Source organism: Nymphaea colorata, chromosome 12 (assembly GCF_008831285.2).
Source record: "Nymphaea colorata isolate Beijing-Zhang1983 chromosome 12, ASM883128v2, whole genome shotgun sequence".
NCBI classification, from domain to species: Eukaryota; Viridiplantae; Streptophyta; class Magnoliopsida; order Nymphaeales; family Nymphaeaceae; genus Nymphaea; species Nymphaea colorata.
Window position 1 is genome coordinate 15,410,186 of NC_045149.1, and position 23,975 is coordinate 15,434,160.

Consider the following 23,975-nt stretch of genomic DNA (forward strand, 5'->3'; position numbering starts at 1 on the left):
CTCAGATCGTCTTTCTCAGGAGTTGTAATCTTTCCATTGATGTAGCCGATTTTTGACTTTCCACATAGGTATAAGCTTGCTGATTTCACCCAAACCACATAGTTTCCACCGTTGAGAGGTGTTGTGGTGATTTTGAGAGTCGGATCTGACTCCTTCATGACTGCTTTCACAGTAGGAATTTTGGGGTTTTGATTTTCTGGTTCTGCCGTCACTACTAAGAATCCCTCAAGCTGCAGAATCCACGCTCACCGCACCAGTTGGGAAGCCAAGACCAGAAAACGGAGACCTAGCCCGCGGGTTCTTCCCTCCTTTTGTACAGAAACAAAAGCCCTAAACTTTGGGAAGTCGTCGACACCTACGGAAACCTCAACGTTGATGACTTGTCGCTTGATCAGCTGTAGGTGTTCACGTTTGCCCTTGAGAAGATGAGATTTTAGTATGTCTGTCTGGCTCTGATACCATCTTTGAGTTGGGGAAGGTAGTAGTTGAGAGGGAAGAACAAACTTGGAAAACGTAAGGTAGAGAGAAAGAGCTAATGTTATGCGAGAGAGCGATACTCAAATTCTCATTTATATATATATATATATATATATATAGTATGTAGCAGAGATGTATATACATGTATAAGACCCATTGTCAATGGGATACAGTTGTAGACAGCTATATTACTGCTGTTTCGTATTCTGAACTTTCTAGACTGACTAACACCTTTGCCCATCCTGCTATCCAGCCTCTTGTCCGTCAGTCTGCGCTTGCAATTAGTAGTTACTACATGCATCTTTCTGCATGAGTCAGAAGCCTTTCTTGGCTTTGCATGTCCATGTGAATCGCCGTAGAAAGATAGCCTTGATCTCGTTTGTGTTTGCATTGTCTCGTAGAAAGTTAGCAGAAAAGAAGTATACTTGCTTGCAGGAAAGCTTATTTGTAGTTAAACATAGTTATTGTTTATTTACAAAAGGAAGTAAAAGAAACGTGCTTCTATGAAGATTCAGAATACATTCAATACCCTCTCAACTGCTTCTGATTTCCCATCCAAATTTATTGTGTGTGTGTGTGTGTATGTGTGAAGAGAGAGAGAGAGAGAGAGAGAGAAAGGCAGTGGCATACACAATAAGAAAAGATCTGGAAAACAACCTCATCCCTGCGTGCATGGGAATATTGATTTAGATCTCAAGCTGCAGGTGACTCGGACTTCCTGTTCAAGTATTCAATCATTCTGTTGGAGACACAATAAGCCGCTGACTGAATGGTAATCATGGGATTGACCCCAACTGCAGTAGGAAGCAGACTCCCATCACAGACAAACAGCCCATCTGCTTCCCAACTATGCCCATTCTCATCCACTGCACCTTCTTCCTCATTTACACCCATCCTGCAGCTTCCCAATGGGTGTGCAGAGCAATACGTGGTCCACAACTCGGAACGCGAAGCCATACCCCCTCTTGCTACTACTCCTTCCAAAAACTCGTCCAAATCCTCCTTTTTAATCCCCTTTGCTTTGAGACGTTGTCCATCACTCTGCAACGTACCAACCTCACTCGCACCCGCTGCAACCAAGATTCTCAAGACAGTCCTTAACCCGTTCGTCAGGTTCTCCTTGTCCACCTGATGGAACTTGTAGGTGACTCTGTCATCCTCCTTCACTTCACCAGAACCCACGTCTCTAGCAAGTGCACAGAGATTGACTGTCCTGGAATACTTAAGTATCCTTTCCTTCATATCTACAGCGGACACCCATGGAGTCAGTGCAGCGTAGGTTGCTGGTCCAAGGGCCGCAGCTTCTATGATGACCTTTGGACTCTTTTGCTCTGATAAAAGTTTGTGTATGGAAGTTATTATTCCACCTTCAAAGGCCTTGCCTTTGAAGCTTGAATCCGATTCAGGAAAGTAGCCCCACGCTAACAGTACAGGGTGCAAGTGCAGGTGCCTTCCTATGTTTGGGTTCTTGAGCCCACTAGAAATAAGTAAAGGGGGTGTCAACAGCGCCCCTCCTGCTGAAACACTCAGTTTAGCACGGATTAGTACTCGCCTTGTGAAATTTGAATTTCTGGGGTCACAAACTCGTGCCAAAACTCCCACACATCTCTTCTTTTTACTCCCACCATCTTCATTTCTCTCTTCAAAGACGAATTTCTCTGCCTTTAGTCTGGTTAAAATGACTGCACCGCAGTTTACTGCATCCACCAACCAAGTGGAATCAGCTCCTTTCTTATCTCCAGTCGGGCAACCGTAGCTGCACTGCCCACAGTAGTGAGCTTCCGATGAATTTGTAGGTACAGATTCACAGTCCAAGCCAAGGGATTCGCACCCAGCTCTCAGTACCTTGTTTTGTAGCCCTTCCTCCAAACACTTTTCCACAACACCCAGCCTTCTCCAGACAACATCCATGGCTTCCTGATACTCCTGCCTGCCAAATGGTGCAAGCCCATGATCATTAGCCCACTCCCTGGGCACTGGCTCCGGGCTCTTGATTGAAGCTGACCAATTGATTGCTGATCCACCACCGACGGTTGACCCTGCCGTGACCAAAATATTTGAATCTAGTGTCGCCAGTTTGGCTCATTTTGGTACATTTCCTCCATGGAGGGACCTTCTAACAATGAGTAGTCAATCAACCCAGAAGTAACCTCCCTTCTCCATGACCACCACTTTGTAGCCGGACTTTGCTAACAAGGCCGCGGCGACGCTGCCACCGCAACCCGAACCAACAACCACTGCATCACATTCTACTGTGTAGAGGTTCCTCCTGTGGTCTTCAGCAACTCTGAGGCCATGGTTACTGAGTCTCTGCAACAAACTGCTTCCATCCTTGGCAGAAGTGTCGACGACTCCTTTATCCAAAGGTCTCTCTCTGGTGGGCTCTCCCCTGTCTTGGGTTACGTCATAGCCGACGGTCGTCCAGAAACGATTCTTCATGTCTTCATCAACCTACACTTTGCAAAACCAATCAAGTTAAGTATTCTCGTGTACCCTTATCCATCCTTTCCATGAAAATCAAGGCCAAAAATAAAAAGAATAACGTAAATGCTGCCTTGAATACCCATTTTCATCTGACATTGACACAGGACGGTTCCTTAGCCCGATAACTCTGCTTGTCTTCTTACTCTACATATTCTATGGAAGAAACGGTACATACAGAAAGCTAATAAATGAGGATTGGGAGCAAGGAGCAGGTACGACATTAATGTGTGACACCAGTAACAAACCGTAGAGAGGAGTGGTAAGGAGGCAGGGACGGAAAGGGCCCTGGCAGAGGCCATGCAAAAAATTATAATTTAATGTAATATAAAAAATTTTAAAAGTTATACTTTGGCTTTAGCTTGGTCGACGAACATTTTCTATTTTAACTTAATTTGTTTAAAACATGCCTCAATTTTCTTTTATTGGACAATCCGTGTGAGATAAGCACGTCCCAGGCCCATCTTCTTTTTGCCCTTTTCTGATTAAAAAAAATCTTTAGGGAGAAGTTATCCTGGATAACTTCCGCTGAGTTTGACGGCCTGCTGGAAGTCATGGACATTCTTCATTTCAATATCCCATGAATCAAACACGTCCCACGGGTTTCTACCTGAGTAGAGAACAAAGTTCAGTTACATGGTATATGGCAAATGAGTTGGGATTGGGGCTGGGCCCTCTTTCACATCAAGACATAGACCTGTCACTTGCCATCACTGCTGAGCGCGGAATTTCACCCTCCGTTTTTATTGTTTTCCAGTTTTAGCTTTGCCTTCTGTTCCCCAAAGTTCTCATTGAAGCACCAGGATTACAAATTGGGTTGGGGCTAAGCCAGCTTATGTTCACCTTGTGTTAATACTTTGAAATGATTTGTAAGTAGGGCTGGCGCAAAGTCATGAGTCTGACAGTGACTCCAATTAATAAATATAATTGACATTGCGGGGATGCAATAAACACATCCAACTCACGTATGAACCTTTGCATCCTTTCCTGGCAGTATCATGCAGAAAAAGAGATATAATGCATATGTATGGTCGAGGTAGTACCACATAGGTGCGGCAATCTACTGACGAGAAGTCGAGAACTTGGACAAACCGAAAGGTTAGAAAGGTGCTCATAAATGCCCTTTTGGGTACTTTCTCAGCCATGAAATCTCTGCCAATAATGTTCTTAATAACAGTTCGGCTTAGTATTTTGCCCAATACTATGTGACCTTTAGAAATCAATATATTCAAAGAAAAGATTCTTGATATTCCCCGAATAATACCGTTTCACAGTTGGGGCACAGTCGCACAGAGCACTGCTTCACAATTACAAACTGATACAAAAACATATTGAATTACTATTAACTGCTAAAAGTATCAACTGAAGCAGCAAGCAGATATAGGATACAAGCATTGTCATTCGGTGTATGTGCATATGTACATAAACGAACTATGACAAAAACCGCCAAGAAGCTGGTTGATCTCTAGAAATAAGAAGCACCCTTGATGCGGCATAGTCAAAGGAGGGGCAGTATAAAGTATCAGAGCCAATCACCTCTCTGACTTCTGTTACATTCGAAAAACCACTGTGGACAAACTGCATCCCTTCATCCTTGAGAACATCAAAAACAAATAATCCGCAACCAGAAGCAGCCATGACAAGGTCAGATGATCCCCAAACTTGCGTCAAAGATGAGTGTTCGTTGTGATAACTGGCATCTGGTAATGAATAAGTGCTTACCAGTCTTCCTTTGCGCAACGAGAAATGCTGAATTGTTGGAGAACTATGCTCTTTTAAGGTCAACCTTCCACTGACAGAGCCTAGAAAAACAGAGTCTCCACGAGCAAAAAGTGACTGCCCATTTACGCCAGGTTTAGGTATCCTAAGACCTATACCAGATGGGATACGGAAATCAAAAACATTAAGATTTTCCGAGGTGCAAAATACACCATCATTTCCTTCTGCTTCTGAAGAGCTAACCCTGGACAGAGAACAGAGAGATCTTTTCAGCACATTCCTTTACGTTATTTCACAGCATTTACATGCTCAATGGACAATATTTCTGAGTCTTGAATATATTTAGATGAGCACATACAAGAACATGAAGACATGTCTTCTTCTGTGCAAGCAGGCATATCGTCCGTGCAAGAGAAAGACAGGGAGAGAGAGTTTTCATAGTTCTTCACATAAGATACAAATAAAGAAAAAGAGACGCAAGGGAAACAGTCACTCAGAGTTAGAAGTCATATAACAGAGTGCAACCAACAACAATTAAACACTCCATCAGGAAATTACCTAGCCTGAGACCTGAATTCTGGGAGTCAGGCCACAGAATTACCTCCTTCAATTAAAACGAAAAAAAAACACCATACTGTTGCCAAGGAAATATTCAGCCTATAGAAGTCATCATTTAGGAAAGATTCACTGGCCCAGTCCTTTTGAGTGATCTTAAGGGCATGTTTGTCCCCCTTAAATTCATGCTGCATGAGGTTTACTGTCTGAAAAAACAGTGGATTTCTGGTTATCACAGATCCGAGGTTAACAAATATGCTTTGTGTTGCTTTCAACACATGAACCAGTCAAGGAAAACACATAATATAACCCATATCAGTCAGGTCAGAAGTCAGGTTTCTAGTGCACGCATTATGTAGTTGCAGTAAGAAGATAGCAAGTACATGCTACTTACAACATGCAAGTTTTATTAGATACACTCAAATTTGACACTTAAATTACCTCCCACTTTGTGTTTCAAAATGAAAAAGCTTTCATCATGTATGAGTTCCTTGGAATCTAGAGAAAGCTTGATGGTCACAACTTCAATTTTCGATTTGAAGGACAGAGATAGGCCCTAATACAAAGAAAGATGGAAGCTCTATGTTGTGTGAAAGGAAACTTAAATTTTAATTTTTTCATTTTACATACGTAACAATGCCTTGTATGATAACCCTACGACTCAGCCTTAAGAAATTTGTGTAGTTCCTAGGTTAGAAAAAGAAGAAAAACCTTTTTGTCACTCCTTTTTATGTTCTTAAAGTGTGATGTAAGTTACACCTCGCTTGTCATAGTGATTCCTTAAGATACAGTATGGCATATCATTTTCCACTGTAGTTACGTTACATAATGTAATATATTGACCAATACATTAAGTTAACAACATTCCATTAAGCCTTTCTTTCACATATTAGCCAATCTAGAATTCATCAGATTATTTTCACAACACAAATCCAATTGAAGGAAAAGAAAAAAGGTTGGCACTTCGTCCATGCTAAATTCCTCTGTATAGTACTTTGAACTTTTGGAGTGGTATGGCAGAACATTAGCAACATATCTCATACTAGGTGTGGGCACTAAGTTGAGGATAATTGCTTGATGCAAAATACAAGAACAAGTTTCAATTAAAACCCACACGACTTCTAACTCATTGAAGCAACAATCAAGAAAGAACAAATAAACTGGGTAGAACCAGCACAGTTACCCCAGTAGAGAACACAGTGTGCAGATGTGGAAATTAATTTTAGGACCTTAAAGGGACAAAGAAAAAAGCTGCTAAATTTCACTGTGAAGAGGAAGGGGACTTTTTCTTTATTGGCCAAGAGAGATGACACTTTTCAATTGACAAAGTTAAAACACAAAACCATGATGTAGTAACTTAACATGAATAATGAAGGGAAACAAAAAAAAAATTCATGTACAACATGCAGTTGAAAAATTAAAATTTGTCCCACTAGAGAAAGGACAAAAGGGTGGAGAGGAAGGGGAATGCAGCCAACCTCTGGCGAACACCACCACCAAATTCAGCATCAGTGTTATGAATATGAAGAGCAGAAACCCTTTTATAGCAAGAAATAGATGATAGAACACGAGGATTTAATGATGAAACGTCCCATAGGCTGATTGCTTCACTTTCTGCAACAACCACCTTTTCTTTATTTCTCCACTGCAATGGGCTAGAGAAGTCCATGGTTGCTACAGGAGTTTGTGTTTCCCATCTCATCACAAGGTCACTATCACGGATATCATATACACTGACATTCTTCTGAGAAGTGGCAGTTGAAACAATAAGAGGCCCGCATGGTTTGTACCACCACTGATGGTTTTCAGGTGCCCCAATTGTGGAAAGAACATTTCTTCTCCTTTGGGAATTTCTGTGTGACAGAGAAGAAAGAGCCAACGGACATCTGCCCTCTGTATGAAAGGCCCGAACTTCTTTTGAATAAAAATCCCATGAGCAAAATCCTGAATCCAACACATTCCCAGCTGATGCAGCCACCACATATTTTGCAGCGCATCCATCTGGACCAGCCGCACGAATCAACCATATATCCCGCCACAAGTTAGGAGAAACTTGAACGGGAGGTACATATTCAGATTTCTCCTATAATGTTTAGAAGTAGCATTAAATCAAAGATAAATAGTATTGGGAACATACAAGAGCTATGGTACTCCACTCATTTTTAGACATATAAAAAATAATACAGATATCTGCGATTCTGCTTCATGATACCTTATCTTTCTGAATTGGCAGTTTATGTTATGGTGTTTCTAACATATGAAAACGAACAAATCGAGCATGAAATTTCTTAAACAAAACCACCTATCGAGTTGTATGGAAATAGAGCAGAAGAAAGGTCATGTATCATACCTCGCAGTGTACAAGATCATTGAAGGTACATGAACCATCAGCATGAGCAAGCAATGCTGATTCACCCTCTGAGACAAACCATCCACCAGTTGAGGGTTTTACCCCAATCTCAATCAACTGATTAGCACAAGAATCGTCAGGACCTTGACTCACTGAAACAGACCGATTTTCCTGATCACTGAGCTGCAGTTTTTCATCGCATGAGAGTTTCAACTCGCCCTTCCCTTCAACAAGCCCCTTTGGTAGATGGGGAGCATCAGAGGATTGCTTCTGGCTGTCTTCATTATTGGATGATGATTCCATTTCATGGATAGAGCAAAGGCTAAGCTTCGCAATTGCATCGTTCACAATTGTTTGAGTTTCATTTGCATGAGCTAAGGAAGCCAGAAACTCAAGGGCGATGGGATTTTCTTCAACTGGACTCGCAACGCCATCTCCATGTGCGAAAAAATGATCGGACTGTGTAAAGCTAGACGTAGCATTTCCAACTTCAAGCTCGTTCGGCAATAGTATATTGGTCAATGGTGGACGATTTCTCAGCAGCTTATGATGAGGAAACAGCCTTGCTTCCAGTTCCTCTTTACTCAAACACTTGATGGATTGTTTGGAAGGACCACCTATCTGCTCATTAGGAAGGGCTTCGTTCGTTGATTTAGTTGTTAACGTAGTTCTCGAACACTTCGTAGACTCCTCCGATCGATTCACCTCTCCTTGGATGCCCATTTCGTTCTCCTTAATTGATGGCTCGAGCTTCGGTAATCCCAATTTTCCTTTGTCATCCATTATGCATCCCACAGCCCTTTCAATTCCGCAAATCTTCCCCTGGATGTCCAGAATAAGAGATTTTGAGCCATCTGGGTTATTTGAATCCAGCATCTCTCTAGTCCGCTTGATTTCTGATGCAATGGACTTGACTCTCCCTTCCAGGGAGGCCAGCTTCTCGCGAAGCTTACTCGGAATCTTGCCTAAAGCCGAGTCATCGATTTTTTGTCTTGCCCCCAACGAGCATTTCGAGATCAGATGAACTTCTTTCTCACTATTTTTCGCGATGGCGTCGCCGTTTGGGTCTGTCAACTCCTTCCCCAAACGGCAAGCTAAACTATCTTTCGCATTCAGAAGCAAGTCCAACTCGGACTTCAGATCCCCAGAAGCTTTATCAACGCTTGGGTTCTCCAGCCCGGCCTCACATGCATTTTCAGAAGTTCTGCAGGAAGCATCAGCAAGCTCTTTCGGTGCCAGATTCCCGCCCTTAACATTGCTTAAAGTGCAATTGACATTATTTGAATCATTTTCTTTCTCAGAAGACTCTATCAATATAGAAATATCTTCATTCTTGTGTTTCTCTGAATCAACATCAGAAAGTTTGTACTCTTCTTTACCTTCCCTTGAAACCTTAAGGTCTACCGTGGAATCTTGCAAGTTCAAGGAACCCAAATTATCTTCATTGCCAAGACCTGCAGAATGAGGTAACTCCGAAACCTTCTTCACAAGATCCAAGCCAGTCTCCGGCGCCTCGCTCTTCGAAGCCCTAGCGAGACGATCCCTGCGAAGATCGGAAAGAAAACGAGCAAACTCCGAGAGATCGGAAGACTTACCCTTCGGCAACGAAGACGTCGACCACCTAACATTCTTCGCGCTCTCCCCGCAGGAATCCGTATTTGAAATCCTCGGCGGCCTCTGGACGAGAGGCATCTGACCGGAACCTCTTGGCGCCGCTCTAGGAGGGATCGGTTTTCCTGCTGGTTTAGACCGAGGCAAGTTCTCCTTGGAGGAGTATTCGGATGGAACTTTTCTTGCTTTCGGCATGGAAGGCGGGGGAAGGACCTCTGCCACCACCTTCCCTCCGCCGCCGCCCCGTTCTTTGTATCGGCGGGTGGAAGAGGACATCACGCCTCCTCTTGGGACTTCCTCCAAGCGGCGGTCGGCAAAAAGACGGCGGTGGTGGAGCTCTAGGGTTCCGGGAGAGCGGGAGCAGAGAGAGAGTGTCTGCAATTTGTTGGATTTTGGGAGGGAAAGGCTCTCGTTGGGAGGGAAAGGCAAGGCCAAACGGGAATTTCTTAATGGTATTTTAGCCGATCAAAACGAGGTCATTCTAAAATAAAGGCTTGCTCCTAGGGGCTCCATCTAGCAGGTGGGAAGGCCTGAAAATTTCAGCTAAGCCCCTCCCCTGGATATTATCTTAAAAAAAGGGTCTCATGTTTTCTAAGAACGCTTGTGATTTTCAGAGCTTGTGAAATCCGATTCTTTCCAAATGTTGTTTTCAATTCTGGTCTTGGACCAAACATTTTTCAGAAGAATCAGTTGGATCCAATGAACCGTTTTCTGATTTAGTAAATATTATGAATATATTTAACGGCTTAAAATGCCAAACCAATTGATACAAGCCAATTTCTATGATTTTTAAGGTCGCCGCATTAGCATTGGGCATCTGATTGTTAATCTGCAAAAATCATTCGAAAGTTGGATGGCGTCGAAAGGCTTGATTTTTGAGTTTTATCGACTGTCACAGAAGGTTCTGCTCGGAGGTGTTGTTCCTGTTTGTATTCGTTTTGAATTTCGAAGTGTTCCCCCAGCGAGAGCACGTGACGATGCCCACCCTTACCCCACCGGGGGTTTGCATGCGATCCGGATCGGGAATTATTCAAATCCGAAACACTAATATTCGGTCAGACTCGCTGCCTGGTAGGGTTAAATAAACCCGGCGTGCTGGTTGTACTTGTAGATCCACCCAGGACCTTCTTCTTACACAAGATTTTGCCTTGGAAGCTGTTTCGGATCAACATTATTTCTACATCTTCACGGAAAATATTTTGCTTTTTGTTTAAATGATGTTGGCATCCATCACGAAACAATAGGCTGAAAGTATTTATTTATTTATTTATGCTCTTCAGTAAATTTGAAAATTTGCATGTAGAAGAGTTTGTTTGGTAACTAAGTGGGTTCAATTAGCAATTAATATACTGCGGACGGGAAATGCGTGAGATGAGTGATGTAACAAGTTAAAATTTATGGCGTGCAAAAAGATCGTGTTTGGAGTTTAAAAGTTTGATTCCTAGTTTCTAGATTTTACACAAACTACGTTTCATTCAATGATAAGCTGTTTCAAGTTTGAAATTTGAAAGACATGCACGCCTCGAAGGACAAGTAAGCCCCTTGCATAATTTGATTTCTTTATGAGCTTGAGCTGATTTTTGTTACAAAAACAATTAACTATGCTGAAACATGTCACCATCATCATGGGCAGCAAGTTGCTTGGGCCAGGCGGTGAACTGCAGACCTTTTAAGTGTAAACAACTCAAAAGCTTCTACAGAATTTTTTTTTCTCTAAACTTTCAGGAGTTTGATTGAACTCCAAAATTGCTTATTAACAGACAATGGGCTAAAGAGCAAAGTCATATCTTCTACTTCACGATTCAGATGCTGTAGATCTTTTAGCAGTGAAAATACACTGAACACCAGGCGGACCGCTCGGCAAGTAGTAAAAGCAACCACGCAATGTGGACCTCAATTTACACATACTCGATTAAGACCAAGACTGGATTTTCAATTGAGTTTTGCGTTTCACCCTCCCTCTACTAAAGCCCCAACAGGCTCATTTCGTTTGAATGAGACAACGACTCCTCTCGTTTGTAATAAATCTCTGAAGTTCAACGGAGAGACCTACCAATTTATTTCGACAAATAATATATATATATATAAAGAGAGAGTGAGAAAGAGATTTAGCCGTTGGATAATCTCTGACCTCCATCGGGGCTACCAACTTGCTCGATAATTTCGGAGACGATCAACTTTCTTGACAACAATGTCAAAATAGTCGATCGGAAAAAAGGCGCTCAAACTTCATTCAGATATAGCAGAAGCTTGGAGGAACCGCCATATAAGTCTCAATAGGCTCTTGATGAAAATGTGTACCAGCTTGGCTCTTATGCAAAACCCCCATTTTTTATTAATGTGCTGGTGAGAATCCTACCTAAACCCAGGTCATCCCCACTATTAGAAGAACGAAGCAGTTGGGGTCCTATCCCCTGCAGCAAGAGCAGGACAGGTTCCAAGCAACAGGGAAATCTTCGTCGCATCAAAAGCAAGCTACGTTTTTCTAAATTTTTGACGGGAATGAGCCGTGACCACTGAGCCAGGGCAAAGCCAAGAGATGAGCTCCAGCCAATAACAAGGTTCACATTCGATTCAAGGTTCAAACCTCCGTCCCTGACCGCCTGAGTATCACAAGCTGTGGGGGTTCCAGTATCAACAGAATCAACGCGACCACAAACAAGCCACAGAGAACCGTAAATATCAAACTCGCAACCAAATCCTATTTATTCGCAAGCAATAAACGCTCGTGGATAAACCAAGAGCCAGACAACACATCAGGTCCTGTACAAAAAGTCCACGACCGAAAGACACGAACACAGAGAACCAAAGATGCAGACGACGACGACGACACTACCCAAAGACACCGGACGACGGACAACAAAGTCATCAGGTACCGACACCAGATTTATTCAAGAGGGCTTGCCTCTCATTGACCACCGCGGAGACGCAGAACCAGGTGCAGGGTGGACTCCTTCTGGATGTTGTAGTCAGCAAGCGTACGCCCATCCTCCAGCTGCTTCCCTGCAAAGATGAGCCTCTGCTGGTCCGGCGGGATGCCCTCCTTATCCTGGATCTTCGCCTTCACGTTGTCAATTGTATCAGAGCTCTCCACTTCCAGAGTGATGGTCTTCCCCGTAAGAGTCTTCACAAAGATCTGCATCCCACCACGGAGGCGGAGCACCAGGTGAAGGGTGGACTCCTTTTGGATGTTGTAATCCGCAAGGGTGCGCCCATCCTCAAGCTGCTTGCCAGCGAAGATGAGACGCTGCTGATCTGGGGGAATTCCCTCCTTGTCCTGAATTTTGGCCTTAACATTATCGATGGTGTCGGAGCTCTCCACCTCGAGGGTGATAGTCTTCCCGGTCAGAGTTTTAACGAAGATTTGCATGCCACCACGAAGCCGGAGAACGAGGTGAAGAGTGGATTCCTTCTGAATGTTGTAGTCAGCCAAGGTGCGTCCATCCTCAAGCTGCTTGCCAGCGAAGATGAGACGCTGCTGATCCGGGGGAATTCCTTCCTTGTCCTGAATTTTGGCCTTAACGTTATCAATGGTATCGGAGCTCTCCACCTCGAGGGTGATGGTCTTCCCAGTCAGAGTTTTCACGAAGATTTGCATACCACCACGAAGCCTGAGCACGAGGTGAAGTGTGGATTCCTTCTGAATGTTGTAGTCAGCCAAGGTGCGACCATCCTCAAGCTGCTTTCCAGCGAAGATGAGACGCTGCTGATCCGGGGGAATTCCTTCCTTGTCCTGAATTTTGGCCTTAACATTATCGATGGTGTCGGAGCTCTCCACCTCGAGGGTGATGGTCTTCCCAGTCAGAGTTTTCACGAAGATTTGCATACCACCACGAAGCCTTAGCACGAGGTGAAGTGTGGATTCCTTCTGAATGTTGTAGTCAGCCAAGGTGCGACCATCCTCAAGCTGCTTGCCAGCGAAGATGAGACGCTGCTGGTCTGGGGGAATTCCCTCCTTGTCCTGGATCTTGGCCTTTACATTGTCAATTGTATCTGAACTCTCAACCTCAAGGGTGATGGTCTTCCCAGTGAGGGTCTTAACAAAGATCTGCATGCCACCACGGAGACGGAGGACAAGGTGAAGAGTGGACTCCTTCTGGATATTATAGTCAGCCAAGGTGCGACCATCCTCCAGCTGTTTGCCAGCGAAGATGAGACGCTGCTGGTCTGGGGGAATTCCCTCCTTGTCCTGGATCTTCGCCTTTACATTGTCAATTGTATCCGAGCTCTCAACCTCAAGGGTGATGGTCTTTCCAGTGAGGGTCTTCACAAAAATTTGCATTCCACCACGGAGACGGAGGACAAGGTGAAGAGTGGACTCCTTCTGAATGTTATAGTCAGCCAAGGTACGGCCGTCCTCGAGCTGCTTACCAGCAAAGATAAGACGTTGCTGGTCAGGAGGAATTCCCTCTTTGTCCTGGATCTTAGCCTTCACATTGTCAATTGTGTCTGAGCTCTCAACCTCAAGGGTGATGGTCTTTCCGGTAAGGGTCTTGACGAAGATCTGCATCTGCAGGATTAAAAATATGCATTAGCATCCTCATGAAAACAACTGATTAATAAAAAGGCCAAGAAAAAAGCAGTATGCCTTTGAATGTGGAATTATGAACAGTCAAATCAACTTAAAGCCAGCATAAGCATTCGAAGATGCAACAATAACATTTATACAGAATCCTTGTAGATAAGATCAATAAAGTTCATCTAGGAACAGACCAACAACGTAAATTACCCTAACGAGAATATCTTGCCGAAGCGGCAAGAAGAGCATCCAACAAACTTGACAAAATATCTAACACAACGCCATGAACAAAGTTCAACTGCCTCCCCAGTCTAGAAGGGGCTTAACTGGTTAACCCAAATAAATATTTCTTCAGCCATACACGACTAACTGATCAACCATGAATAAATAATTTCTCGACCATGGAATCGGCAGAAATAACAGCAATTAAAATTTACACAAAATAAAATGAATTTTCCAGATCAAGCAAATCAAGAAAAGCAAAACTAGGAGTAGAACATGAAAACTCGGAAAACATGTAATTTATCTTCATAGCACGGTAGCAGATCAAAAAGAATAAAACTTCGACGACGTCCTAGACCCACAAAACAACGAGCCGAAAAACTTAATAGAGAATCTGTAACATAAGAAAACCACAAAAAAGAGTCTAGAATGAACAACCAAAGCCAAGGTCGGATAAATTAAACATTATCCCAATCCTAAATCCAAGACTCAGCAAATATTTATGTCCTTCCACCCAAGAAACAATATATACAAGAGCAGTCACGACGACCAAGGACCCTCTCGATTGTAAATATCACAACCCAATTTCGTCACGATAGGGCTAAATGCGATTTCCATACGATTCAGACCGATCATTAACTCCTTTCTGAAGAAACAATCTCTCTTGACCACCACGGGACCTTTCCAGGACAAAGAAAAATCGACGAATTTCCATCAAGAAAGAAAGCATGCAAAAGGATAAAAGAACAATATGCGAAAGGAGAAAATCGATCTGAGACCAAGATAATCCGGGGAGTTCCCAAACAAATACAAACACAATTAACAAGCCCTACTCGCAAATCACATCTACTTCCCACCATACCAGATTGTCATTAAAAACGAAAGGAATTAAAACGAAGACATCGAACCAGAGCCTAATGAAAGATGAAAAACACATGAACGCTAGAAAAAATATATCAAAACACGAATGGGAAAGGAGACAGAAATCTCACCTTTGGAGGAAGAGGAGGAAACGATCACGAGAACGAAAAGAAAGCCAACGATGGGGGGGACGCAGGGACGGGGGCGGTATTTATAGCAGGAGGGTTAGGTTTGGCGGACCCTCTGAGGAAAGATCTATGGACACGGCTCCTACACGTGGCGAACCACGACCTGCATCGCACTCCCACCACACACAATTTTCTATTTTACGGCATTCTTTTACCTCATTTGAAACCGCCTGTCACCTAATCAAAACTTGCTAAAAAACGGCTCCATTATTTTTGTCATATGAACTTTATCTCAAAACAACCAAGTCCACCTTTTGTGCTTAGATAGTAAATAAGCAGTTAAAATTTTAGATGAAAATTATTTTCCGTTAAAATTTGCGCTGAAAATTATTTACCCTTGAAATTGAAAGGTGATTTGTGTGTTAAGGTATTCCAATGCTCCAACTATTGATATATTAGTATGAGACTCTGAATGCAATCCACCAACGTGCACGCCATCAAACATGACGTTGACAAGTTGAAGAAAACAGGTAGCGTCATCACCAATTTCGAAACCAACGCCATTCTTTTCTTGGGAGCATGATTGACGCTTTGGATGAAGTAAGAGTTATCCATTACCTTTAGACAAAGTAATGGTTACCTTCAATGTACACAAGACCATTCAAACATCTAAAGAAATCTCGAACTTGCTTCTTCTCTGCACTTTAGAATAAATGAAAAAATATGGAAAGAGATTGGGAGAGATCTGGTTTTCTTTATTTAATCTTTGAAGTGAAAGTGAAAGTACATAAAAAGAAACATAATTCCAACGGTCGAACATGCTTTAAGGGGCATGCGGCCACTAAAGATTCTCTGCAAATGCCCACCACATTTTTCATTTAATGGTGCTGTTCGCTTCAATTTTTAAAAGAAAAGAGTCCGAAAGAAGTCATTTTCAATGGTTTTGTTGCACCTGGCTAGACGGAACAGCTTAGAAAAAGCATCCAAGTTGAATATTGCAGTCCGGTGCAAGCTTCCTATCTCAGCTGTATGTAATAATACTAGAGGAGTTGAAGAAGGCATGGTGCACTTCAAACATGCTTTAAGGGACATGCGACCATGAAAGATTCTCTGCAAATGCCCACCACATTTTCATCTAATGGTGGTGTTTTCTTTTCAATTTTCAAAAGAGAAGATCCGAAAGAAGTCATTTTCAATGATTTTGTTGCACGTGGCTAGATGGACCAGCTTAAAAGCATCCAAGTTGAAGGTTGTGTGTAATGTATCTCAATAGACGAGTTGAAGAAGGCTGGTGCACTTTGAACCAACCTTAAGCAAGTAATATCACCGGCGTTCTCATAGCTGGCTTAATTTGTATAAACTAAAGTTTTTTAGCTTTTATGGTATTTGCATCACTTTTCCTGCTATTTTCCATTGCGACTAAGCATTCTGAAAGACGACCATAAAAATATCTGCATCATTAGGAATACAATAAATCACTGATTGGAGCAATCAAAAAGATCATCCCACTATTTGCTCCATGAGGAAAAGAAGCCAACATATTCCCGAAGGAAGGGGGAAACAAATGAATTATAAATTTCTGCAAAAGATGTACCATAATAACAATGAATGTACACACACAAGTGTACAGAACTCCAGGATGGCATACAAAAAGTATCTTGATAGTTTGCATGCCTTTTGTACCTATGCTTTCACACCTCTCATGAAGGAAGGAGAGAAATTCTGGTCCGATTGTGTAAATTGTTGTGGAAGTTGAGTGTTCAGTTTGAGGATTGTATTGGGAGTTGATGAAGGCAAAGTCACTGGGAGCCTATTCTCCATGGGATTTAAAGGAAGATGAGATTGAACCGCCTTCTTCTTAGGCCTCAAGCATGCAAGCCGACTTCCAATCTGGTTATGGCAAAGTGGCAGTTTGCTTACTGGCACTGTTGTTTCTTTCTCTTTGACAACGGGAGCACCAGTTGGATCCTATAAATTGATCAGAGAAATCAGCATTAGTAAAAGATGGCCAAGAAATGCCTATCCTCTTGGTTTGTGACTGACAAAGAAGAGACTAATTTCAATAAGCATTTAGCAGCAAGAAGAGAGAGAGAGAGAGAGAGAAGATAGAGTTTACCCCTCCAAGCATGAGAATAATGAAGTCTTGACTGTCATCATTATTGTCAAGGTGCGGTTCTATCAATTTACGCAGATCAGAAAGGCATGCTTCACTGGAAACTTTCAGTTTTGCTATAAATTTCCCTGATTTCTCTTTCGTTGCCTCCCACTTGACATAGACTTCGGTTGCTTGATGGTCATCAACTTTGTCGTTGAAGGGCTGGTTTTCTTTCAACTCATCTTGTGCTTGGAATCTGTTCCTCCTCCTACTGAATTGCGCTTCCTTCAGGTTGAGTTCATCAATTGGAGTCAGTAATGGCAGTGGCTCCAAAGTGGCAAACTTTTCAGTAGCAGCATTATCTTTTACCACGAAATCCTCGCATTGGGAAATGCATGAAGACATGCCATCTTGCTGTGAAGAAGTTTGGCTTTGAAGAATTTCCTTGAGGGATGATTCAGCAGTGAATTCTCCAAGAGTGGAAGCAGGGGACCCTGTTTTATGACAGTTAGAAGGTGGAGTTTTAAAATTTTGAGCTAGCTCTCTGTGGTTCCCACAGAGCATAAATATGTTCTGTATCCTTGTTCTTCTAGCTGCTGCTGCATCTTTCCCATCATCTGTTTCACTTCCTCTAAATGTTCCTTGATTGCTTTCAGCAGGTTCAAAATCCCTGTGATAGGTATTCATTGCCTGTTTCAGGTTCAGAACAGATCCTGGAGTACCTGTAACCAAGTTCTTGCCTTTGCTCGTTATCACTTCCTTCACCTCCTCCTCCACATTTTCTTCTTTACCGTCATCCTCGATTTCTTCTTCACTTTCTTCAAACACAGTACTAAGAGATACCTTCTCTGGATATCCTAAGTGGTAGCTGTCATCCTCCTCTACTTGTACGCCCCAGTTTGTAGACGTGAAAGGCCTATCCTCCACAACTTCAGGATGAGAAACTGGGCAGTCAGTTGGGTTAATGTCTTGCTCATCAAGGTCTATGTCAATTTCCATGGATTTCTCCATGACTCGGACACCCTCGTCATAAATTTCAGACAAACGCTTCAACAACTTGTTTCCATTCAGCTCATTTAGTGTATTATGTTCACTACCAGGCCTTCCATCACAAAGTTCGGATTCAATTTCCTCGAGCCGACTCCTCAGCATCTCAAGCTCTTCTTGTTGCTGCAAGATCTTCTCTTCCATTTTCTTTCTTCCCAATTCCATGAACTTGTTTGCTCTCTCCTGGCAGTCTGCCAATCTCTTCTCCAGCTCCGTCTTCAGTAGTCTTGTCCTCTCATTAACCTTTGAGTTAATGATTTCTTCCTCATCCATCAAACCTCTACCATTCACGGCTTCGAGTTTAGCCTTCAGCTCTGCCACTTCTTCTTCCTTCTTCAATAATTCATCCTGTGCTTCTTTCCATTGCTTTTCCTTTTGCTTGTTTTCCATTTGCAGTTTAGCTATGAATTCATCCATAGCAGCAATTCGTGACCCCAGAACTGCATCTTCACTGAAGGCTTTATCTTTGGAAGGCGGTGTGTGTGCAGCTCTAACAATGCACTTTGCTTTAGCTCCATACTCCAAAGTAGAAATCGTCCTGTGCAACTCCTTAGGATCAGGGCTAGCACACAAAATCATCAATATCTTTGCTTTGTCATCCTCAAAAGAATCCTGGTGAAAGAAAAAAATGATAAGAAAGAAAGCAACGAAGACCTTAGCATGAATTTCTCAATTGCATAGAAGAAAAAAATTGGAACAATGTTTGAGCTTTCACCTGTAGAAGCATAGTAAGTTTGCTATCCCTGAATGGGACATGAGAATCCCCATTGGCAATGGATTCCACCACTCGCTTCAATGCAATGTTTCCTTGGTTGATCTTCGCAGTCTAAGAGATATATATCCATTGGACAATTAGAGCTGAGCTGTATATTAAACGAATAAAATAGAAACATCTGAAATGAAAATAAAGCATTTCGCTATACAGGAACAGCCCGCAGAGTTATTGCTTCGCGTCATTAATGTCCAATATTGGAACAGTTTCAATACAAGGAAGCCAATTTGGACGGATTGTAACGTTCAGCATGGTAAAAGTAGGACATAACAAAAAGAAAGAAACATGAGCTAGAGAAACATGAAAAATGAACCACTCTAGCCGCGTCAATCCGAGTAGCACAACTTGGACCAAAGTACCAACTTTTCCATTGTTCAGACTATTAAATTGTAAAAGTTGGCCAGTTCATTGTTGCTTTTTATTGTTTTTTTTTTTTCTTTTCATTTTTATGAATAGTTAGCTATATCCCTCAACGAAGACCTCATTCAGGGGCAACAGAATGTTCCTTTTAAAAATATTTGTCCAAATATGTTGGCACAATAAAAACATTTTTTTTTCCTTCGAAAAAGTTGCAATAGAATGTCACTGTTTTTCCAAAAAAGCTAGACTCCAGTGAAGGCATAGCTCCCAAGTTATGCAGTGGTTTAGGATTACATCGCCAACTTTAATATTTAAGATTACTTACCAGTTCACCTTTATTTCTACATGATCTGCAATTTACTAAATATAAAACAACTTGTAGTCTAACTGTGGTACAGTCTGTACATGTAACGTGAGTCTGTACATGTAAAATCTGAACAACATCAATTTGAAGGCTCAAGTTATGTTTCTTCAGAAATCCATTTCTTTGCTTCCTGTAAATTTTTGAAGTAAATCCTGGACCGTGGCCATTTAATAGAAATGTCTTTCAGGTAACCAAGGGTAGGACTCTACCACCAATTCATCAACATGCAACGAAAATAATGAACATCAACCTTCTTGTATCTAAAAACCCACGTCTCCTCTTAAATAGATAAGACGGTGTCCACTAAAAGCAGGTGCACTTTCGCAATGTCTAAGAAACAAAGCTCTGTTCGGTGCAGGCATGGGCATAGTAAACCAACGACAGATATAGACTTACCTGCATTTTTGCCTCGAAACCAGTCTGACCAGCTTGTTCAATATTCTCGGAGCCCGCCATGTCTACAAGCATCAACCTTCCCCCAACAGAAGGTACGTCCAAAATTATCTGCAGTATTGGAAGCAACTGTCAATATTTAACTGTTAAATAAAGAAGACAAAAAGTACAAAATGCAATAGGTAGGAGTTGGCAAGGACCAGGCAGTGGCTTCGGGAGCTTCTGTCATTGCACAGAGTGCTTTTAACAATCCTTCTCTTCTCAACCTTGGCCACTTCCCTTGATATCTTTCCAGCTTCAGTTCCCGAAATGAAGGTTGCGTTCTTAGCCTTTCCTCCCATCACGTCAAGTTTGACCTGCAATTTTTTCCGCAGGATAAAGTTAGACCATGTTTGAAATGAGCGCAGTGTAGGTGTAATTTTTCTTTTTTCACAAAAAATCATCAAAATTCTGCAACTAATTAAAATTGGTCGAGATTACCTTGGAAGAATTTCCTCTCGGCCATCCTAATGATAGTCCTCCACCAGCATTGCTCGATAAGAGATCGTAGATCTCTTCATTGTAGATTTCAAGAACCGTGACCTGCACTATGCATTTTAGCCCAAAATGCCGATTCTCGCCTTCGATTTCCTCTTCCCCTTCTCCTAGAATATCCTTCAGTGCTCTGTAGACGATTCCCGGCTGCTTAGAAGAGCCGAACATGGTGTGGCTTTTCCCGGAACCAGTAGGCCCGTACATCATAATAGTGCATTTTCCTCCCAACCTCACACCATTGATCCTGGACTCAACAAACCTTTGGTAGAACTGATCAAGATCTTCTTCTTCTGCAGTAGAGATGCCGTCAAGGCCAAAATCGCGATACCCGATATCCGTCCTGACCCTAACAGATCGACCGTCGACAGAAATCTTCATAGGCGGCACCGCTTGCGCATCTTTCCGATCTGGGTGGTCGCGGATTCTTCCGATCACTTCGATGGGGTGCTCTGCAGACAAAGCTTCCCCTAGTGTCTGAGGATGAGAGGACGGATGAACGTGATGGCTCGGCCGAGATACAAAATTGAGGCGGGATTTCGACTGAGGGGTCTTTGATGGTGTCATGTGTCCAGTGATTGCCTTGGGTGAGGGTTTAGGAGCCATGGCTTTAGAAAGAAGAAGACGATGAAACGCGGTTGAATGGAGAAAAAGGATCGAATTCTGATTTTTAGCAAGAAAGGAAGAAGAACCGCGAAGGTCGAATTTCTGGGTATTGCAACTATCAAGAATACAAAGAATCGAAGAATGGAAATGAAAAATCGGGAAAGAAAGACGCGAGCGCTGGTGGGACGTGGAATTTGAAATTTGTTTCATGTGAGAAATATAGCCGTTACCGCCTTCTAACGTCTATTTTGAGACGCGTAAGTCGTAACGGTAAAGAAGCTGTGAAGACACAAAGTCGAACAAAAATTAATACCGTATATAATGAAAAAAAATACTTATTAAATTTAAAAATTATGACAAGTTTGTAAACCAAGCCTTTACGCAAATTAAATTTGTTTATCTCTTTCTTATCATGTTCATATGTTAAATATGCATTGCCTCGTTAGTAATCTTTTGACTATAAATATCGTTTTGATCATCATACTTCAAATATCGGCGATATCTGCGACGCCCTAGACGTTTCAAGGTAGACGGAGCGCCTCGGCCTGGTAATTGACTCGCATAGACTCGGACCAACATCTAATACTAAAATTAATAAATCAATTACACCAATGGCATGGAGATTGTTCAATATCGGTCTCACTTCGAGGATTCCATAACAAAAAAAATCAATTATTGTCCCAAGGATTCAAAATCGGTATAGAATGTCTCACACGATCTAATGAATATCAGATCCAACAAGCCTAAATCCAATTTTGTGTCAAAATTTGGATGTGGTTCCCCGTTTTGAGGCCGATCGATCTGATAAACTTGCTTAGTCGAATGTAGTGATAACTATATCAGATGCATATATATATATATATATATTTGTTATTATGTTTATCTTTGGATAAGGAAGAGATGTATTTCATTCTATTATTCATAGGAGAGTCCAAGTTTTTACTCAATGGTTTGTTTTTGGTGTCTCTGGATGCCACCCCACCAAATTTCGACTCCCTTTTTGCAACACAGATAGTTGATACTCCAACAATTCGAAATGAAGACTAGTTGCCTAAGTACGTCAACCCCATCTAGTGTATCAACCTATTAAAGATGTTATTTAGTTGTAGATGTGATTCATGATTCGTTCATGGTGGGGCCGATTTTTCGGCACATTAGCAAATGCATCAAATATAAGATCTTTGGCTCTCAAAGCCAATAAATCGTTGCCCTTCTTTGGGGTTTTTTCTTTTTGTTTTTATGTCCACATTTGAATTTGGTGTTCCTGGTTTTTCTTGAACCCTGAAGTTGTGGATCCCTTTTTCGGTATCCACATTGAGCCATTATTATTCTGAAACTTGTGAAATAAATTTTCAAGTCCAAAGCAGCAATAGGAATTATTACACTTTGTTCCGTAGTAAAAGGAATTTATCAGGTCCATTATCTCAGGAATAAAGTTGCGTATTTATGAAAAGGAAGGTTTTTACGCGAATCTTTTACAAAGAAGTGCCTAACTAGCAACTATTAAATGTGACAACGGTGGTCTTTTGCTTTTTCTTTAACATCTTACATGAGTATGACTATCGCCCATGAGAATTACAAAAAGGGCGTCTAACCAACATTTGAAGAAATAACAAATCACTGCTCAGTTTTTTGAAATAGTCAGAAAACCGCTCAACTTTTGTGAAGTAACCGAGTGGAAATCATCATTTGTGTCGATGATACAGTTCTGTATATGACACTCGTTGTTTATTATATTAATCATGAGTGGGGACATGCTTCATGTGATTTGCTTCTTATAAACAATGGCAACTTAGTGTTGTTGTGGGAGAAAAAAAGGCAAAGAAAAGCAGGCCTGCCTGCAATTATGGCAGTCGGTGGCGACCAAAATTTAACAAAAGGTTGTATTTATCAAATTAAAGTAACTGATTTATGTTATTCCATGTAAAATTGATTAAATTAAAACAAAATCATTAAAATTTTCCTAGAAATTGAAAAACGTGAGTACACATTTCTTTTTGCTACACAAATCAGTCGCCATGCATTTTCTTTACGCATACTGATTCGAAAAAATCAGCCTGCTGGAGGGAAGGCTTCCGGCCTTTTATTGCATATATAAACGTATATGATTCGTTTGCTTGTAAAATCAATTGCACGAGTTTAATCTTCATGGTCAAAGCATTGAAAATCCACATAAAAATAACATTTTTCAGGGTGTCATTCAAATTTTATGAATGTTCAATAATCAACTGCCAGAATTTGTATAGCATACAAACTCATATGTCCAAACAATTGAATTTTATGCTGATTTCTCCTTCTCCAGGCATAAACCATATATATCTATATAATTGCTTTAAAAAATGTTATAATATATAAATATATGTCAAATTAATTAAATAACTAATAATTAGTTTACATGGCCTTCATATTGACTCTATTTAAATTTGCTCATGTACATTCATGGGGACCTGTTTGCTTCTTCTTCGAAAAAAATAAAAATAAAAATAAAAATGAAAAGCGGCAACCAAAATGGTGGGGTGGGGGGGCCGGCGGGGGGGCAGGAAGGGCCTCTAAAAGACACAGACAGCTATAGGCAAAAAAGGCAAAGGATTAGAGAAAAGTAGAGAGCACATGACCACTTGCAATATATGCTCAACTATCCTCCCTCTCCTCGCATATATGGCAAAATTTCATATTCGGTGTGGGATCAAGACAGATTCGGTAACTTTTAACTGAAAGTTTTGGACTCCTTCATGTACATAATATGTAGAATTCTATTGAGTAGCATGTCTAATGACCAACGCTGGATTTTCAACCGATACAAACAAAAATCCAGAGTTTTGGAATTTTTTGTGATCGCTTTTTCTAACAAGCATATATACTCACAGATTTGGAATCTTGTTAT

General features: G+C 41.6%; 5 protein-coding genes across 6 annotated transcripts; all 5 read right to left on the reverse strand.

The window, feature by feature from the left end:
• Window positions 1-1,170: 1,170 nt before the first annotated feature.
• LOC116265881 (long-chain-alcohol oxidase FAO4B-like) lies at window positions 1,171-2,388 on the reverse strand. The gene has a single exon (XM_031646854.2). The coding sequence runs from the start codon at window positions 2,386-2,388 to the stop codon at window positions 1,171-1,173; it is 1,218 nt and encodes a 405-aa protein (XP_031502714.2).
• A 196-nt stretch (window positions 2,389-2,584) lies between these two features.
• Window positions 2,585-3,110, reverse strand: LOC126410633 (long-chain-alcohol oxidase FAO1-like). The gene has a single exon (XM_050080989.1). The coding sequence runs from the start codon at window positions 2,914-2,916 to the stop codon at window positions 2,608-2,610; it is 309 nt and encodes a 102-aa protein (XP_049936946.1). The 5' UTR covers window positions 2,917-3,110; the 3' UTR covers window positions 2,585-2,607.
• A 1,075-nt stretch (window positions 3,111-4,185) lies between these two features.
• Window positions 4,186-9,627, reverse strand: LOC116265880 (KIN14B-interacting protein At4g14310). Its single transcript, XM_031646853.2, has 3 exons — window positions 7,583-9,627; window positions 6,711-7,315; window positions 4,186-4,921 (listed from the first exon to the last, which is right to left on the reverse strand). Exons 1-3 carry the CDS (start codon window positions 9,467-9,469, stop codon window positions 4,390-4,392), a joined length of 3,024 nt encoding a protein of 1,007 aa, XP_031502713.1. The 5' UTR covers window positions 9,470-9,627; the 3' UTR covers window positions 4,186-4,389.
• A 2,246-nt stretch (window positions 9,628-11,873) lies between these two features.
• Window positions 11,874-15,024, reverse strand: LOC116265748 (polyubiquitin-like). 2 transcript variants are annotated; one of them, XM_050080750.1, is made up of 3 exons: window positions 14,927-15,024; window positions 12,744-13,703; window positions 11,874-12,515 (listed from the first exon to the last, which is right to left on the reverse strand). In XM_050080750.1, exons 2-3 carry the CDS (start codon window positions 13,701-13,703, stop codon window positions 12,102-12,104), a joined length of 1,374 nt encoding a protein of 457 aa, XP_049936707.1. In that variant the 5' UTR covers window positions 14,927-15,024; the 3' UTR covers window positions 11,874-12,101. The 2 variants fall into 2 exon arrangements, with proteins under 2 accessions (XP_049936707.1, XP_031502468.1); XM_031646608.2 differs by having other exon boundaries at window positions 11,874-13,703.
• Window positions 15,025-16,480: 1,456 nt separating this feature from the next.
• LOC116265411 (kinesin-like protein KIN-10A) lies at window positions 16,481-21,278 on the reverse strand. The gene is made up of 6 exons (XM_031645993.2): window positions 20,435-21,278; window positions 20,155-20,310; window positions 19,958-20,065; window positions 18,781-18,891; window positions 17,040-18,677; window positions 16,481-16,891 (listed from the first exon to the last, which is right to left on the reverse strand). The coding sequence occupies exons 1-6, from the start codon at window positions 21,089-21,091 to the stop codon at window positions 16,607-16,609; spliced, it is 2,955 nt and encodes a 984-aa protein (XP_031501853.1). The 5' UTR covers window positions 21,092-21,278; the 3' UTR covers window positions 16,481-16,606.
• Window positions 21,279-23,975: the final 2,697 nt, after the last annotated feature.

Coding starts and splice junctions, on each gene's coding strand:
- LOC116265880 (XM_031646853.2), bottom strand. CDS start 9,469: ATGTCCTCTTCCACCCGCCGATACAAAGAACGGGGCGGCGGCGGAGGG. Junction 7,316..7,582: donor ATGATCTTGTACACTGCGAG/GTATGATACATG, acceptor TAAACATTATAG/GAGAAATCTGAATATGTACC. Junction 4,922..6,710: donor GGTGGTGGTGTTCGCCAGAG/GTTGGCTGCATT, acceptor TTCTCTGTCCAG/GGTTAGCTCTTCAGAAGCAG.
- LOC116265411 (XM_031645993.2), bottom strand. CDS start 21,091: ATGGCTCCTAAACCCTCACCCAAGGCAATCACTGGACACATGACACCA. Junction 20,311..20,434: donor CGAGAGGAAATTCTTCCAAG/GTAATCTCGACC, acceptor AAAAAATTGCAG/GTCAAACTTGACGTGATGGG. Junction 16,892..17,039: donor TTATTCTCATGCTTGGAGGG/GTAAACTCTATC, acceptor ATCAATTTATAG/GATCCAACTGGTGCTCCCGT.
- LOC116265748 (XM_031646608.2), bottom strand. CDS start 13,703: ATGCAGATCTTCGTCAAGACCCTTACCGGAAAGACCATCACCCTTGAG.
- LOC126410633 (XM_050080989.1), bottom strand. CDS start 2,916: ATGAAGAATCGTTTCTGGACGACCGTCGGCTATGACGTAACCCAAGAC.
- LOC116265881 (XM_031646854.2), bottom strand. CDS start 2,388: ATGGATGTTGTCTGGAGAAGGCTGGGTGTTGTGGAAAAGTGTTTGGAG.